The sequence below is a fragment of the Centroberyx affinis genome, unplaced genomic scaffold (genome assembly GCF_046629955.1).
Source record: "Centroberyx affinis isolate AG114_WGS23_722 - 3 ecotype Tasmania unplaced genomic scaffold, CSIRO-AGI_Caff_v1 ptg000264l_1, whole genome shotgun sequence".
In the NCBI taxonomy this organism is placed as follows: domain Eukaryota; kingdom Metazoa; phylum Chordata; class Actinopteri; order Beryciformes; family Berycidae; genus Centroberyx; species Centroberyx affinis.
In genome coordinates, this window is record NW_027278945.1 from 225,288 (window position 1) to 241,762 (window position 16,475).

Consider the following 16,475-nt stretch of genomic DNA (forward strand, 5'->3'; position numbering starts at 1 on the left):
AAGAGATTAAATGACTCACAGCATTATGACTTCATGACAAATAAGTGGGCCTATATATACGCTATCTGACATAATGGGGCTGACATGCAACAAACCACATAATGAGCAAGTACTGAACCCATGACCTTTACCGCTGCAGCTTGTACTGTGAGCCAGCTCCTTAGACCACTGAGCCACCGTGACCTTTCTCATACATATGTTGTAAATCCCATTTGTGTTTCTATCATTGTGTTTTGTTTTTCTTAATTACTCTCTATGAATGGGGAATGGGGAGATTCATGAAACACACCTTGGCTCTAGTCTTTTTTTAAAGATTTATTTTATGCTTTACTGACAGAGATAGTGTGAGAGAGAGACAGGAAGGTATGGGAGAGAGAGAGGGGAGGACATATAATTTCGACCCTTTCCCTGCGCCATAGACATGCAGCAAAAGACCACAGGCCGGATTCGAACCCGGGTCGCTGCAGGAAGGACTGAGCCTTATGGCGCCCCACCTTGGCTCTAGTCTTGCTGGTTTCCCTTTATATTGGGTTAATGACAGTATTTTGCTTTTAGAGTAGCCGGTCCACTCCCCTTAGTTATTTAAATTATTGACACAATAGGAAAGCTGAGAGGACGGAGTAGGGGAAAACATCAGAGAAGGTTCTGGTGGGACGGAAGCCCAGACCAGCAGGGGAAGACCTGCAGGTAGACCCAAAGACAGGCGGACTGCCACTACCTCTGGACATGAAAATGTCTGTCTACCCTAAATGATAAGGCATAAGAGCAATCATTTTATGACTTGGGTTCAATTCACTCTCCAACCAGGAGATTAAGACAAAACAGTAGAGAGGAAGATTGAGGGGAAAAGTACATTAACTTACACTGGAGTTAAACCCTTCAGCAAACTGAGATTCCTTGATTTTCACTAAACTACACATGGAGATGAAACATCCGGGGCAAGACAACATATCCATATTATTTGATGTGTTACAGTGAGTGTTGTCATGTGTAAAGTTTGAGGTCACTACTTTTGTACATTTGTGAATGAGTGGTAGGCCTATCACACATCTAAAATACTCAAGAGGCTTGTATATAGGCCTTCCCACGTGAACGATTCCGTGCCTTAGCTTTGATACACAAGTAATGATAAATCAACCAGGATTGCAATTTACAAACTAAAGACCAATTTGGGTTCAGTTATTACATTTTTGCATTGGATTACTATACAAACCGAGGAAGAAAGGCATAATCACAGAGGGTGAATCACCTTATACAGATTCTACAGTTCATATCAAAGTTGCTTTTACTGCAAAATGCATACTTTTACCCCATATTTAAGTCTATCAAAACGTGTAGACATTTTGTACCAAAGAACTGGAGAAATGCCATCAACAAATGAACCAAACTAAATCAGCTGAATGAGCTGATCCCGTTTAGCACTTTTAAAAATGCAGTGAAGGGTCAACTGGAGTTTGTAAATGCTTCCCTAGCTAGACTCATCTACTCTTTTTAGGTGCAGGATTCTGTGTGTTTTTTATTACTTGTTTTACTGCCTGTTTTTATTGTATGTCTCTTCATGTTTTTGTATGCTGTTGCAACACTGTATCTCTGCTGTCTTGGCCAGGGCTCCCTCGAAAAAGAGATCTTGTAATCTCAATGAGACTCACCTGGTTAAATAAAGGTTAAATAAAATAAATAAATAAAAACCTTAACTACAACCTCAAACCAGATTTTTTCTGTTTACCCCTTTAACCCATTTGTAGAACAAACTGTCCTTTCCACTTAGAATACACTATACAGATCTAACCAGATCTAACACAGCAAGAACCCAATCAAGCATATTAATGAGCATTTGCTCATAAATATGCTTGTTTGGGTCCAGCAGTGTTGAAGGGTGAACACCTGACTGACTGTTGTTTGAAATTTTATCTCACAGTAGCATACAGCACACCCTCAGCAACAATACACTGCATTGGGTCGGCCTATTTGAAATGGCCTATAACTTTTTGAGAGTTACCACAATGATCATGACAAACTTGTCTTCAGTGTATTGCATGTGAGAGGCATGGAGAGAAAATGTAACAGGAACTACAACTATTTTTACCCTAACATGCAATAATTTCAAAGATTTTACTGAGTTAATTAATATAATATCAAATCAATTTATCTAGCACTAACCTGTGGATGGCATGTCTGGGGATACAGATATGCAGAAAAGAGAAACAACTTTTTCCCATAGTTAATAGGCTGATAGTACATCAACAAGCAATACATGTGTTTTGCCTGAAAATAGCATTTCAACATCTGTACTACCGTCTAAAACCTTTACCTCGGTGCCTGTTTGGTTTCAGGCAGCCTTGTGACTTGCTTTGAACACAGGAGAGGTAAGAAAACAAGCAAGCGTAGCCTGCGTGCATATCAAAATGAATCTGAGAAGGAATAGCATTAACTTGTTTATTTAAAAATCGTACTTGACAAAAAAAATCGACAAAACTATTTTGACTGTAGAAGTAGCCCAATATTTTACAAAGTAGGCATGTTCGCCTGGCTCTGGGTAAAGAACGGTTAGCAGTCAAATATTCCGAGGCCTTAGTAAATTTATACAAGCTTAAATAAATTATTGTGAACAAGACAACATATGAATCTACAGTGAAGTCAAAGTATTACATTTGCAAGATACACCTTTGTTTGCTCGTCGTACCAAGCTGTCTCCCCCGGCAGCAGACCAGTGCAGACACTACTGAGCAGACTCTAGTTTACCCCAGGAAAGTAAGACAGGCACAAATTCAATTGTGGAGTACATGCGCCGTCTAGTGGTGACAGGCTTTATTACACGGGAGACACGCATGTATCGGGGGGCCAGGCTAGTTGAGGACCTTTCAGACAGTAGACATGCGGTAGTGTCTGTAGTAGCCTATGCCGCACCATAATGAGTAAAGAACTAGTAAACAACGCCCTCTTACAATAACCAAAATAGCAAATATCATTTGACAGAGATAGTCTGCTATCTTTATAGCTCTTTGCCTTATAGGTCTACCATATTAATTAACCAACTGTACCTCAAAGCCACTAAAGATAGCCTAGTTTTGAGGGGAAATTTTGAACCTGTGAAAAGTTCTAGACCATATCTTACATAGCCCGCATGAAAAAATCTATAGTTATACCATCATAGCCTAATTAGATTTTACTATAATGTTGTATAGTGTAGTGTAGATAATGTAGTAGCCTATATAGTGTGTATTATATTGTATGTATGTATGTATGTATGTATGTATGTATGTATGTATGTATGTATGTTTGTTTGTATGTTTGTATTGTATAGTATAGTATGTATTATATAATATGTATATTGATGTATTACAGTGAAGTATTAGTAGTACAGTATAGTAGCCTGAGTTATACTGTAGTATTCAAATAGTATACATAATGTGGTAGTATACTTTAGAAGTCTTTGTCACTGTAACTACTGTACTTTTGTTGTACAGCTCAGCTTCTAGGCCTACAGATTTTGCTTGCAAAGCTTTCCTTGACTGAGTATCAGCACATAAATAACATCAACATTTGCATTAATTGCAAGGGCATTTACAAGAATGTTCTGCAGTAAGCTAAGCCATCAGGGAGAGTGGGGTGAATTTTGCCTGAAGCATGTTGGAATTTGCACTCACAGAAAGTATTCACACACTTGAGTATTCACAAACTTGAGTTTGAATTGACAAAGAACGGAACATACCGGTCTAGTACCCTGCCAACTTTTAACTAACCAAATTCAAAATTAATATTTTATGATAAATCCTTAATTAGGGGTGATAAAACATACCTCACTGGGAAAGGGTGACATGGCTTTTCTGAGTGGTTATACAGTCACTGTAGGATGCCATAGGATTTGCAAATTTTTTCAAATGTAGGACACAGGTTTGTGAATATTTTCTGTGAGTGTAAATTCCAACATGCACACCCTATAGGCTATCATGTAAACCAGTGCTGTGGGAAGAGGTACTGGGCCTTTTTTCCAAACACCCTCGGCCCTGGGCTTTCCTCTCCTTCCTCTATGAAATTTAAGAATGGCAAATGGCCCATTTCACTTGTCATGTCAGATATGGGACTTTTCTTTGGACTGTTAGTAGCTTTGTTTTATAGGTTTGCTAAAACATTTTGATTAAAACCTGATCTATAGGGATCATATCCATGAATAATGATAGTAATACTGAGCGTTGAAGGGGTCTCCTCATCCCCTACCAACACAGCCTTCATATGCCATTTGGTGGACACATTTATCCAAAGCGCCCTACAGTGTCTACATACATTTTAGCAAGGGTGGCCCCTGTGGAAATCAAACCCCTCACCTTGGCAGTGTTAGCACCTTGCTCTACCCATTGAGATATCTCTCTACACACAATACAGATAGCCATGGAATTCTGGACAAAATCATATCTAACAATAAAAATATTCTCAGGTGTGACAAAATCTCATCAAATGGTTGTCCGTGGCTCTAATGTGGACTAAATTAGGGGTCCATGATATGAAATAGGTTGAGAACAACTGGCCATAGGATTTTTTCTGAGGTCTTTTTTGTTAGTCTTAAAGTATCTTAATTCTTTACGATTAATACTTTAAATTCAGCACATGCCCACTTAGAAATCTGTGTTACGCTTGGTGACTAGATGGCTAGTGAACTGATGGACAAGGAGTTACATTATAATCAAATGTTGCTTTTCACTTTGTGTCATTAATTTTTCATTTTCAAATTGTGTTTGTGAATCAAAGACTGGAAAAAATATACAAACAAACCTGGTCTTAAAATAATACAGTTTATGGAGGCTAAGTGAATTAAACCTAGTGTGTGAAACATTAATGATCGGCTACTCACAGTGTCCTCTGTACTGTGGTTTTAGTCATCTGAACTCAGTTGTAAATATTTTATAGCCAAACGTCTGTCATTGTCACTTCTTTGCACACCAAACAGCTAGGCCTAACTCATTGTGTACCTCCCAGTCCCCTGCAAAGCCCTGAAAGACATAATAATGGACTGTTGTTGTAGTCATACTGCATCTCAGTGCAATAAGGAAGAAGTAACAAAACCTGATTTTCATTTATATTATTTTACCAGCACTTGCCAGCAAGGAACAGAGGATACAATTGTTCAACCCTGTAATTTCATCACATTGACAAAAAGCTACTAAAAATCCAGAGCACTGTAAATAAAGTTTGTTAAGAGATTAAATGACTCACAGCATTAACACAGGTCATGATATTGGATAACATCTTGAAAGAGAGATGCCCACCAAGGGACAACTCTTTTATTACTGAGATTCTTTGTGAGTCAGAGGACCAGACGCATTAGTCAGAGAGGGTGAGCATAATAAACAAATGCTAAATCAATTGTCTGGTGAGTCTAATAATATTATATAATAATTGTCAATAATACTCATTATTATTATTTGTGTGTGTAACTTGACATTGATTTAAATTTTGAGACTTATTACCCTAAAAGTAAATTGAATGTGATCATCTAAGAGATTAGATTGCTATGGACTTTTAGAATAAAGCTTTAGATTGTTATCATGGAGTGGTAATGTCTGGTTTATTAATATAATTTTCCCTTCTCTGAGGTGTCAACGGGTCAATGCAGAAGACAAAGGATGCTACAACACATGGATTACACTGATACCAAGTCCAGCAGTATAAGGACCAGCTTCACAGCCTGGTGCTGGAACATATGTAAGTATTGTATGAAGGGAATTGTGCAGCAGCAGAGACTATATCACAAGGCCTTCAAGAAACTGAAGTCTAGCTGCAGCAGCTCATTCCTGATCTCTAGGACAAAGATTCCATGTAGCTCCACTCTCCCTCTCCTCTGACAGACAAGAGAGCAGGAAGCAGCAGGGTCCAAATGCAGATGTCCTGGGACAGTCAAAGGACAGTCCTTGACCTACCATACATGGAACTTGACAGCCTGAAGCTGGACTTGACACAATCTGTTAGTGCTGGGACAAACATGTATTCAAAGAAACAACAACCCTCATGGGCGACCTTGACATTTGCAGATATAAAGCACAGACACATTGTGATGATTCAGACAATGGAACCATTCAGAAAATGGCAACACTTGCTTTTATCCACACACTCCCTTGAGGTGCCTGATGTTGGCAACAGCACAACTCGCAGGCCATAGCTTTGTCAGCTATGAGCTTGAGATATCTGATTGACATTCATCACTACCACAGAAGCTTAACAAAGTAGATAGAAGACAGAACAGAACAGACAGAAAGCACTACCAATGCACTAAAGTGATTGGCAATAATTGACGTGAAAACTGTGTAGCTTAACTACCACAAGGTGGTGCTATTGCCCTTTACATATATCCTCAGAGAAGGACTCAGAGTAAAATGTTACAGATACCAAAAATTTTTGACTATTCAATGGATTTTTTTTTTTTTTTTTAGAGATTTCAGTTAATTGGTATTCATATTAAATATTTTCAATTAAAATTTAATTCGAAAGTGAAGCAGATAGAAGATTCTACCCTGCACTTTCTAGAGTAAAGCATGTATTCAGAAATTGATCTCTGTTATACCAATAATAATAAATAATAAAGAGATACAACAAGCAAGTTGGTTTTAATTCATGTGATTGTGTTTGATTCGGTCGGTTTGCCTGGCGGGTGCTCCAGACAGTGAGCTGTAGTCTGTTCTGTAGTAAGCAGCAGCTGAATGAGCAAGACGGGAGGAAGTAGCGGTTGATGCAGCTCCACACCTTTCCGGTGAAGCAGCTCTGCGACCAACTCGATTCAAAGGAGAAAGACGAGAGCTGGATGAAATTTTCGAGAGAGGAGGGGGAAATAGGAGGTAAATGACCCATGTTTCCATTTGGAGTTCAACTCGGAAAGACTGGATACGAGTGTTTTGTTACTAGCGCACGTATTGGTTTGATTTAACAACGAATAGTTTGGAAGCTACCGTTAGCTAGTTAGCCAAGGTTAGCTTAGCTAATGTTAGCTTGCTAGCCGCCGTTAGCTATCGTTAGCATTAGCTAATTTGGGTTGTCTCTGACACTCCTCCCAAATCTCTTTTCAGGGGGACAAGAAGTAGAGTTTCGTGAGTGAATACATGTGTTGCTGAGTCACTGAGGATTTTTTCGAAGACGTCTCCCCAGGACGGCGAGGTTGCACGGCGCGACGCTTGATGGAATAGCTGCAGAAAATTGCTTTTCTCCTCCGGTGGTGCTGAAAAGAACAAGGGCGCACCCGGTTAGGAGGACCGCCAGACACGACCACCAAGAGGAATTCACAAGTACCGCAGGCTTTTTCAGGGCCTTATGTGGTCTTTCGCCAGACACGCCGCTTCTGCTCTCTGCACATTTTAATCGTCGCAGCCTCTCTTTTAAATGAAATTTCCAATTGATTTGGGCAACACAATGACCGTTCTGCAACAGCTGCTGCGAAGTTCTTAGGGTAATCGTGCCATGTTCTGTACAGGCCCTGCAAACATTGTGGTACTCTGAACATGAATGCCCCAGCACCTCACAGGATCCTTTAGCACAGACTCACAAGTAACGATAAAGTCCCTCACTACAGTGTGCTAGACTTTACATAAATGTACATTTTTGACATTCTACTCATGCTTGTCATTGAGTCATGTTCTCACAAGTAAGCCTATAATCAAACTGAAACGATAATCCAAGTGAAGAGAGGCATTAGTGCGGTATCCGACATTTTTTCTCATTAGGAAAAAATATTTATGCACAGAGTTCAAAATGGGGAAAGTGCTCTCAAAAATATTTGGCAACAAGGAGATGAGAATATTGATGCTTGGACTTGATGCTGCTGGCAAGACAACAATCCTTTACAAACTGAAACTCGGACAGTCGGTCACCACAATTCCCACAGTTGGCTTCAATGTCGAGACTGTCACCTACAAAAATGTCAAGTTCAACGTGTGGGATGTTGGAGGCCAAGATAAGATTCGTCCTTTGTGGCGACACTACTATACAGGCACCCAAGGGTTAATTTTCGTTGTGGATTGCGCGGACAGAGATCGCATCGATGAGGCAAGGCAGGAACTTCACCGCATCATTAATGACCGGGAGATGAGGGATGCCATCATCTTGATATTCGCCAATAAGCAAGACCTTCCCGATGCCATGAAGCCACATGAAATCCAAGAGAAGCTCGGATTGACCCGCATCAGAGATAGGAATTGGTATGTTCAGCCCTCCTGTGCGACCACAGGTGATGGACTATATGAGGGGTTGACATGGCTAACCTCAAATTACAAATCTTAATGATTGAGTGCTGACTGTTTTAGGTCAAAACTATAATAAAGTTGCAAGTAACAAATAACTTCTCAAATGAGTATGGTTAAGAAAAATTTGATTATCTTCCATTTATTTTTAATACTATGTTTACCCCATGACTAATTTATCTTTAACTGGGTTTGCTGGCTTAAAGTTTGCTTGTACTCTGTAGCAGGCCTATATCACATTCATTATTTTGGGGCTTGCTTGATGAATATTGAATTAATTGGTCCTAATGTTAAAGCCACAGAGATCACCGCCTTTGCCTATTCCTTTTCCTGTTTTATATAATCTTTTCTAATGAAGCTGGAGTTTTTATCTTTTCATTTGGGACTAAAGCTTGTTTCATGGTTCTTAGGTCTGGGTTGCCATTGAACATGGATCTGTTTTTTTGTTTTCTGAATTTCTTTTCCCCCCAAAGGTGAGATCTTTAATGTCAAGTAGCCTACTTTGAGGGACTTTCACACTTGTTTTAATACAGTACTGTGATGCAAAGTATTTCTTCTCAATGGTATTGACAGCTGCAAGAAATAAGGAAAGCTTTCACCATTGCTTACATTTCATTGTCAACGTTCTTGACATCAGAGAAAAAACTCAGACTGACTTCAGACATGTTTTGTTACCCGCCCCCTGGATCCCCTTATGTGGGCTATATAGTTAATTGATTGACCTTTTTGTGTCATGTCTTGATACCTAATTGTGCTGAATATTCAACAAATAGGCCTCCAGTAACTTTAAACATGCTTGTCAGGATGCATCTTTAGTTATGGGTAACATTGATAGTAATGTAGTCAGTTGACTCAATCTTTCCAAAGGAATGTCATTCAGCTCTGAGCTCTCTCAATCTGATACCACAATTGATTAGTCTCAGTATTGGGACACTATATGATAGCCTATATCTGTAGCATGAGTACGGAAGTACAGTAACCCTACATCAGAGTCCATCTGTCGTGCAGTCAGAGGGAGCCACTTACTGGTGAGATGTTGAAGACACCTTGTGGTGCAGCTCTTACTCCTATTTTGACTGGGGGAACCATGTACAGAACAATGTCATTGTAATGTCTTATTAAAAAAGTGATTTTAAATCCGTAATGTGTTGTTTTTTCAAGGATCGAAGGACAGTCTGGGTGCACAGGCCTATGTGTGTGTTAAAATCAGTTCAGATTTGCCTTAAGAAGTATGTAGGTATTTAATTTTGAAATAGTTTAACATATTTAGTAATTTAAAAAAGCTATTATTGGAAAAAAATTTAACAGTACTCTAAGATCAAAGCAGAAGTAAGTCTCTGCGTGTTAGCATTCTCATGGTTTCCAGTTCTGTTGTGCAGATTCTTCATAAAGGGTTCATGTCAACCCTCAAACTGAGTTTCTGGTCCCATTAGCACTCATGCCAGTGGATGGGAAAATGTACAAAACAGGAAGTCTAACTGCTGGTCTTTTTGGAATAACAACAGAGCCACATGATCTGTTTGTGTGTGTGTGTGTGTGTGTGTGTGTGTGTGTCTGTGTGTGTGTGTGGGGGGGTTCAGCTGAGATATATGCTACAGCTGAATTGTTAAAAAATTCTGAATGTTGTGTGCTCTTGGTCGCGAGCCATATTGAGCTGTCAGCTGTTACTTCCTGATTTTGCTTTTGGTTGGAACTGGCAGTAAAAGCAAGTCCCCTCGCCCCAATAGTTTTTGTTCAGTGAGGATCCCTTTGAGACTGATGTCTGTTGAAGTTGGCTAATGCTAGGTTTGAGAAGATGAAGGAAAATACATATAGATCAAGATTCAGAAATCCTTATCTAAGTAATGTTCTGTGATTACTTGCGTCATATAGTAGGCTATATGAATTTTCTGTAAAGGAATACAGAGGGCTGATGGGACCAGCTATCACACTAAACGAGCCAAATTCAAGCTCAGGTGGGAGTTAGTGCTGTACCCTCTCAGCCTTGTGTGTATAATGAGCATCTCTCAAAAGTGAGTCAGTGTGATCCCTCTCCAATCTATGGTGAAGGATAGAGGTCTTGCACCTCCCCATAGTGTCAATACCTGGCAGCACCTCAGAAGAAGATGAGGCCCACATCTCTCAGGGTCTGTATTTTTCCCTCTTCTACACCGTTATAACACTGCACTTATTCAATTCTTCTTGCTGCTGAAAAATAATTCCCTCTTAGTTTGAGTCTACATGACCGCGTCATGTTGTTGCAAAAGCAAAGTTAAAGTTATTTTAGTGAAATCTCCCTTTAAAAAATAAAACTGAATACAACAGTTCACTAGTAATAAGTACGTTAGAGACAGACACCACTGAGGCACCGTGGAGGAATGCCTTAGTTCCTGTTAAAGCTGATTAAGAACAATAAAGAGAGTGTTTCCAGTCTTGACAAAGACAGGATTGATGGTGATAAATGTGGGCAGAGCCTGGTGTTTTGGGCAACAGAAGATTAGTTAGTGTTATTCAACAGATTTCTGGGGATATTTCCTCTCACAGCATACTGAAGGACACTGTGTCTTTTGTAGCATTTTACACACACGTGCACATAAAAACTGGCACTATGTAAGCTGTTCAAAAAAACACAATTATGCTACTTGGCGTTGGCATGAATGGGGGGCATGCCCTCTCTGTGTCTGCAGTCAGACTCACAAGTAGAGATTTGCAGTAGTCAAGGACAATCAGACACTGGTATCTATGAGTGTGTGTCCACATCCACAGACATTTGGCCGTACAATCATGGTGGCATTCGCTGTGTGGAAAAGCTGGTGCTTAGCAAGCTGCTGCAGAGGCCTCAGGATGTTTGCTTTAGCACCACAGAGGTTTCCGTCAGACAGGTCAGGTGACAGAGACACACATGATTCCAGGCCCAGAGAAGATGTTTCATGCAAACCACACACACCACATGCAGCAGTGATTTTAAGCCTTGGTCATATGAGCATCGGTTGATCTTCTCATCAACACACACACTGCCAGATGAGTCAGTATCTGAGCTTCGGGTGGTATTTGTAAACACATGCTTTCAGTAGGGGCTTGGTCAAGAGCCTCCATTAGACACTGATGGCAGTTTAATTGGGCTGTAATGGCCACTTTGGTTCCCCCCACTTCATTACAACCATATGATCCTCACAGCTTTTATTGGAGACACAAATGCCCCTGGGGTGAGGACAGAGACTGTAAGCAAGGTTTTATGACCTATCCTCTGTAAAGATGAGACCTTCTAGCCCTTCTGTCAACTCCCTCTGGGGTTGGCTGGAATTCCTGAGACTTCCTGAGAGGGAAGGTTAGGAATGGGTTTCACGTTATGGAAAGAAGGGCATGTGCTTTGTAGTGAAGTGATAGGTGTCTCGTATGCGGTGTTAGACGTGCTTACGTTTGACAGCTTTTTACCAAGTTGGTGTGGAGTGTCATTGTGTTCACTGAGGATCACTACTAGTATCACTACAGCTACAGGTTCTTGGAGCTCAGCCACTGACTATCACATGCACTTCACCGATGAAACCGGGAGGATATTGAACACTTGACTCTGCTATCATTACTCACAAAACAGGAAGGCAATTGCCACAAGTGTAAGCCGCAGCTCATGCAACCCCTTCCACTGGTTTGCTCAAGAATGTGTATGACAGATTGGACTTAGGCGGCCAGAATGCCTGTTTGTTGGGGCAGTTCCTATGGCAACGGCCTAATGGGATCCCCGCCAGTGTGGCGTGGTGGTTTTGGTATCACTGAGGTGGCGGGCTGTGTTGCAACAGTTTCCAGCGGTGGGGTTCCTCTTGTTCTGCATGGAAAGAGGAAGAATAGGGAGAAAACGAAAGAGGCCACGCATCTGCGAGCGAGTCGGATTAAACACCTTCTTCCCTCTGCCACGGTGACCTCCTTGCCCTCCTCTAGCTAATGTTTAACAAAGATTCAGAACAGCTCACAGATACCCATGGTGAGTTGTATAACAGCTGTATTCCTGACATGCCTGCAAACCGAGCCTAAATTATGTCTGTGGTTTCTAGAGCTGAGGCTTGTGATCCTCCTCACTTGTCTTAACTTCCTCTTGACTCCAACTGCAGAGTAACACTTGCACAGGTAACACTTGACAAACAGTTTTGACTGTGAGCTGTGAATATAGTCATTAATGGCCCAATGTTGGCCTACAGTTCAACAGCTACACCCATCGGGATAATCACTGTGCGATTTGTGATACATGCAGCCACAGACAGACACATGCACATATACACTGTTATTAAGGCAGATTATTTTACATCTGCCAAATGGTAGGTGGGGACACCTACTCTAAACCACATTTCACAAAGCCCAGTTCAGTGGCTGCTTATCCTCAAGGACAGTAAAACATCCATTACTCCCTTTGGTTAGGAAACCTCTCTCTCCACTGGTAATCCCTGCTCTCTCTCAGTCAGTATAGTCTCTGCTGGTGAGCCGTTAATAATGAACACACACACACAGCTCAGTTTAAAACAGGTCCGGAAGTGGCTGAAAGTTAGTTTTAGGTTTCCTGCTGAGGTTAAGGCTGTTGAATGCAGTGGTAAATGCAAGCTATTGGTTGCCTTGTAAAATATATAAGCCTACACAGATGCACCCCTTCCTGTGTTGGTATCACTTTGAGTTTGCTTTGAGTTCAGAGCTTTGAGATTCAGGTTTTACTCATACACGTAAAACCCATACTATAAAAAAAAGTGTGCTGATTTTAATATGGATAGACCAGCTAAATAGGTTTGAAGGTTTTAGGCTAAAAAGTCCAGCATGCACTCTGGGCATTGGTTCAAGTTACATTCCATTCATATCTGCAACTTAAGGTTACTTTCTGTGGTGAAATTAGAAATATAGAGGACAAGTACAGTTTCATTGTATATAAATGATTGGCACTCGACATGAAATAACCAATTTTGCCTTTTAGTGGACTGACACAGGCACACACAAGCATTAATTGCCACGTGATATGAGCCATTAGCCTTACAGTCTTGTTGGTAGCTGTAAAATTACTGTTCATTGGCCCACAGGCAAGTTTTTCCATCTTAACAGCCACCCAATCTAAGTCCCATTACATTTTTTCAACAAAAACCTGGGGCTTCTATTTATATTCCATAATGTGAAAGTCTGAAGTTTGTCCCCATGGTTCCCCTTGAGAATTGCAGGATGTCTATCACAGCTGTGTGAGAGTGTGAACCAAGAAGCAAATCTGATTTATATTTGTCCCTGGACTCATACGCAGTGTTTGTCCAGCTGTACAAGACAGCGAGTGTAGAGGATCATTGCTGAGTCGTAACCTTCACGCTTTGAGATGTAAGCAAAGCTACAGTATAGACTGAAAAAGGAGGAGCAGGTGTTATGGATACTGCTGCAGCTTGTGGACTAGAGTCTCTTGGCTCCAAACAATGAAGATTATTGCAACACTTTCACTCACCTTTTATTTCTGTGAACTAGTCAGAGAGCCTTGTGTTTGTTCTATATATTTGTCCAAGGCTTATTCATACAGTAAACAGAGCTTTGCCCTATTCTTTGTCACAGCTGTACTCATTTGGCTTTACACATGCCATAACCTGCTCAGTCAAAGATATTGTACTTAACAGACTCAACACTGATAATAGCACTGAAAGATGATTTTAATGTCAAAGTGTAGAGTATTGTAGACAGGTGCTATTTACCTACTGATATTATACTGATGTACCAGTCACATTTCCTCACAGCTTCCTGGCCACAGACTGAGTGACAGAATGATGGACATCCATGCAAGGCCACTGAAGGCTTCCTTCAGTAAAGCAGCTTCCCACTATACTGTCCCACTCCATGACTGACTCCATCTGCACATCTGACTACATCTGACAAGATCGCTGTAATTACAGAGGAGTCAGTGTTTATAGTGACAGTGGGCCTGTATTATACAGCAGTCTGAGCCTGGAGGAATCTCAGATCTATACCAAGTCAGTCGCTGCTGCTCACACACAACCCAGGCACAGACTACAGAGAGGTAATGACTCAGGGAAACGCTGCATACACATACATGCTGCTCCCTCCCTCCCCTCTCCAACTCTCCCCTATGTGTTGGGCCACCACACATCTTAATGATGACAAATGCAATGTCATTCACCAGAATGCCATAGGGACAGCAGTCACAGGCAAGTGTTCACGCCCTATGGCACCTTATGTATTAGATCAATAAACCATTCTATTTTAATTGATACCATGTTTGAGTCAATCCTTCACTGAGTGACACACTGACCATACATATGCCCACAATATTAAACACAAAGATTATGATAATGGATACAGACAATCCCAGGCACTGCTATCAGCACTATGGGATAGCGGTTCATTTAAGGGGAATAGGAGGAGGAGGAGGAGGCAAGTGTGCACAATATTCTCACAGCACTGGATTTTTGTGTCCCCTCTCAACTGCAGCACAGCTGTCTTAACAGCACCCCCGCCCTCCTCCTGTTTCCCTGCAGGGGAGGTGGAGGTAGTGGTGGTGGTGGGGGGGTGAGGGGGTGGAGTCAGCATTGTGATTCTGTAAGCCAGTTGTCCTGTCGGGCTTCGCTCCGCTGGCACTGTACCACCTCTGCTCTCATCTCCATTGAACAGAGTGCCACAAATAAGTATTATTGTTGTGCCTCATTATCCAAGATGGGAATAGAGAGCAGAATAACAAAACTGTAATCACATGCACCATTTTAGAACAGAGCTCTGATGTGCTGTCTTTTTCTGCTTTCTTGTGAGCATGAAGTTTATCAGTCTCACTTTGCCATGTGAAGGGGAGAGGGGTGGTCTGGGGCGGGGGGGGGGGGGGGGTATGGGGGTGGGGCACCTTTGCAAGATCAGACGAGTCACACTTTTATGCTGCCTTTTCTATTTTTAATCAGCCCAGTTTGATGTCTATTCTTGAGCCACTCCCTAATAGTTAGTGAGAGAAAATGAGTCTTCCTTTCTGGAACAGTGTCTCTTGGCTCCTGGCAGCGTGATGATGATGACACAAAGGCTCCTCTGTGTCACTTGGCTGTGATGCTGCAGAGTGGAGCACACCACTGAGAGTCAGACTCTCCTCCACCCATCTGGTTTGGGGCGTGCTGCACTGCTTCCTCATGTTATCTCATTTCAGAGGAACCTGGGAAAGGGATGTGGGTTACGGAACTTATGCAAATGTTTTTCACTATGCGTCATGTGTACGTAGAGTAATCTGCAAACCTGCAGAGCGTGGCCTGAGGATGAACTGCACATGCATAGCTCATAGATGGCAGTGAAACTAAGCACACACAAAAGACTGAACAGTCATCATAATCACCATCATCATTACCATCATCAATAAACAGACAGTGTTCCAGCAGTGCACCTAAGTGTTTCTAAAAGCATAAGTGTATTCAGCTATTTATGATGATTTGTACAGTGTTGTTGCTCTTATTGCATGCTTTCCACACAGGTGAGAGTTATTTCTACTAATAGCACCATCTGTTGGCAGAAAATGCCCCCATTCTGTCTTGGTGCATGCAGCATGCACTCCATATGTTCAGTAATGAATGTTTATGCTCACCGGAATCTAACAAGACATAAATGTGTATATGATCACAGATTACAGAGACACCAGCGCTTCACTGTGGGCTGTCCTCATTTGGTGTGACACTCCCTGTATTCCCCTGTAGTGCTAGCCTAATTAGCCAACCATAAGAAGACTATAACCACACTATTTCAATTATTTTTAGTTAACATTTATGGAGGAGAGAACACCAGAGACCACAAATTAGGATTATAAATTATTTGAATAGGAGAGCTCTGGGTGGAGAGGGGGATGAAATGTTGATACAGTGCAGTGGAGCTCCCCTCCACCCCTCCGGTCCTGTCCCCACCACACTGGGGCACGGGGACTCAATACCAGCTCCGAGTCAAATTAATTAGGCTGAACATATCCTGGTCAGGGCCAAAGGAGAATTGAATAGGGAGCCCTGCTACTCTGATTCTAGCAGTCCAGTTGCACGAGGCAGAAGTGAGAGGGCAGAGGGGGGCCACTGGGAGTAATTATCTCAAATGATCTGCTGCGGTTATTTATAGTATTTGCAACAAACGGCAATTAATCTCACCGTGGAATTGTTACACCCTCCTGCCTTTTCTGCTTGTGATAGGCCATATCATCAACCAAGGCCCAGAGGGGTTTGGGAGTGAGACTGTTGAAATGATTGATTCAACCTAAACACATCTATGTCTGTTTCCCACACACAAACATCACAAACATTA

General features: G+C 41.5%; 1 protein-coding gene across 1 annotated transcript; it reads left to right on the forward strand.

Moving 5' to 3' along the window:
- The first annotated feature begins 6,716 nt into the window (after nt 1-6,716).
- On the forward strand, nt 6,717-9,356 carry LOC139667094 (ADP-ribosylation factor 6). The gene is made up of 2 exons (XM_071546501.1): nt 6,717-6,827; nt 7,056-9,356. The coding sequence occupies exon 2, from the start codon at nt 7,735-7,737 to the stop codon at nt 8,260-8,262; it is 528 nt and encodes a 175-aa protein (XP_071402602.1). The 5' UTR covers nt 6,717-6,827; nt 7,056-7,734; the 3' UTR covers nt 8,263-9,356.
- Nucleotides 9,357-16,475: the final 7,119 nt, after the last annotated feature.

Bases quoted from the DNA above. Each gene is read 5' to 3' on its own strand.
- LOC139667094 (XM_071546501.1), top strand. From the start codon at position 7,735: ATGGGGAAAGTGCTCTCAAAAATATTTGGCAACAAGGAGATGAGAATA.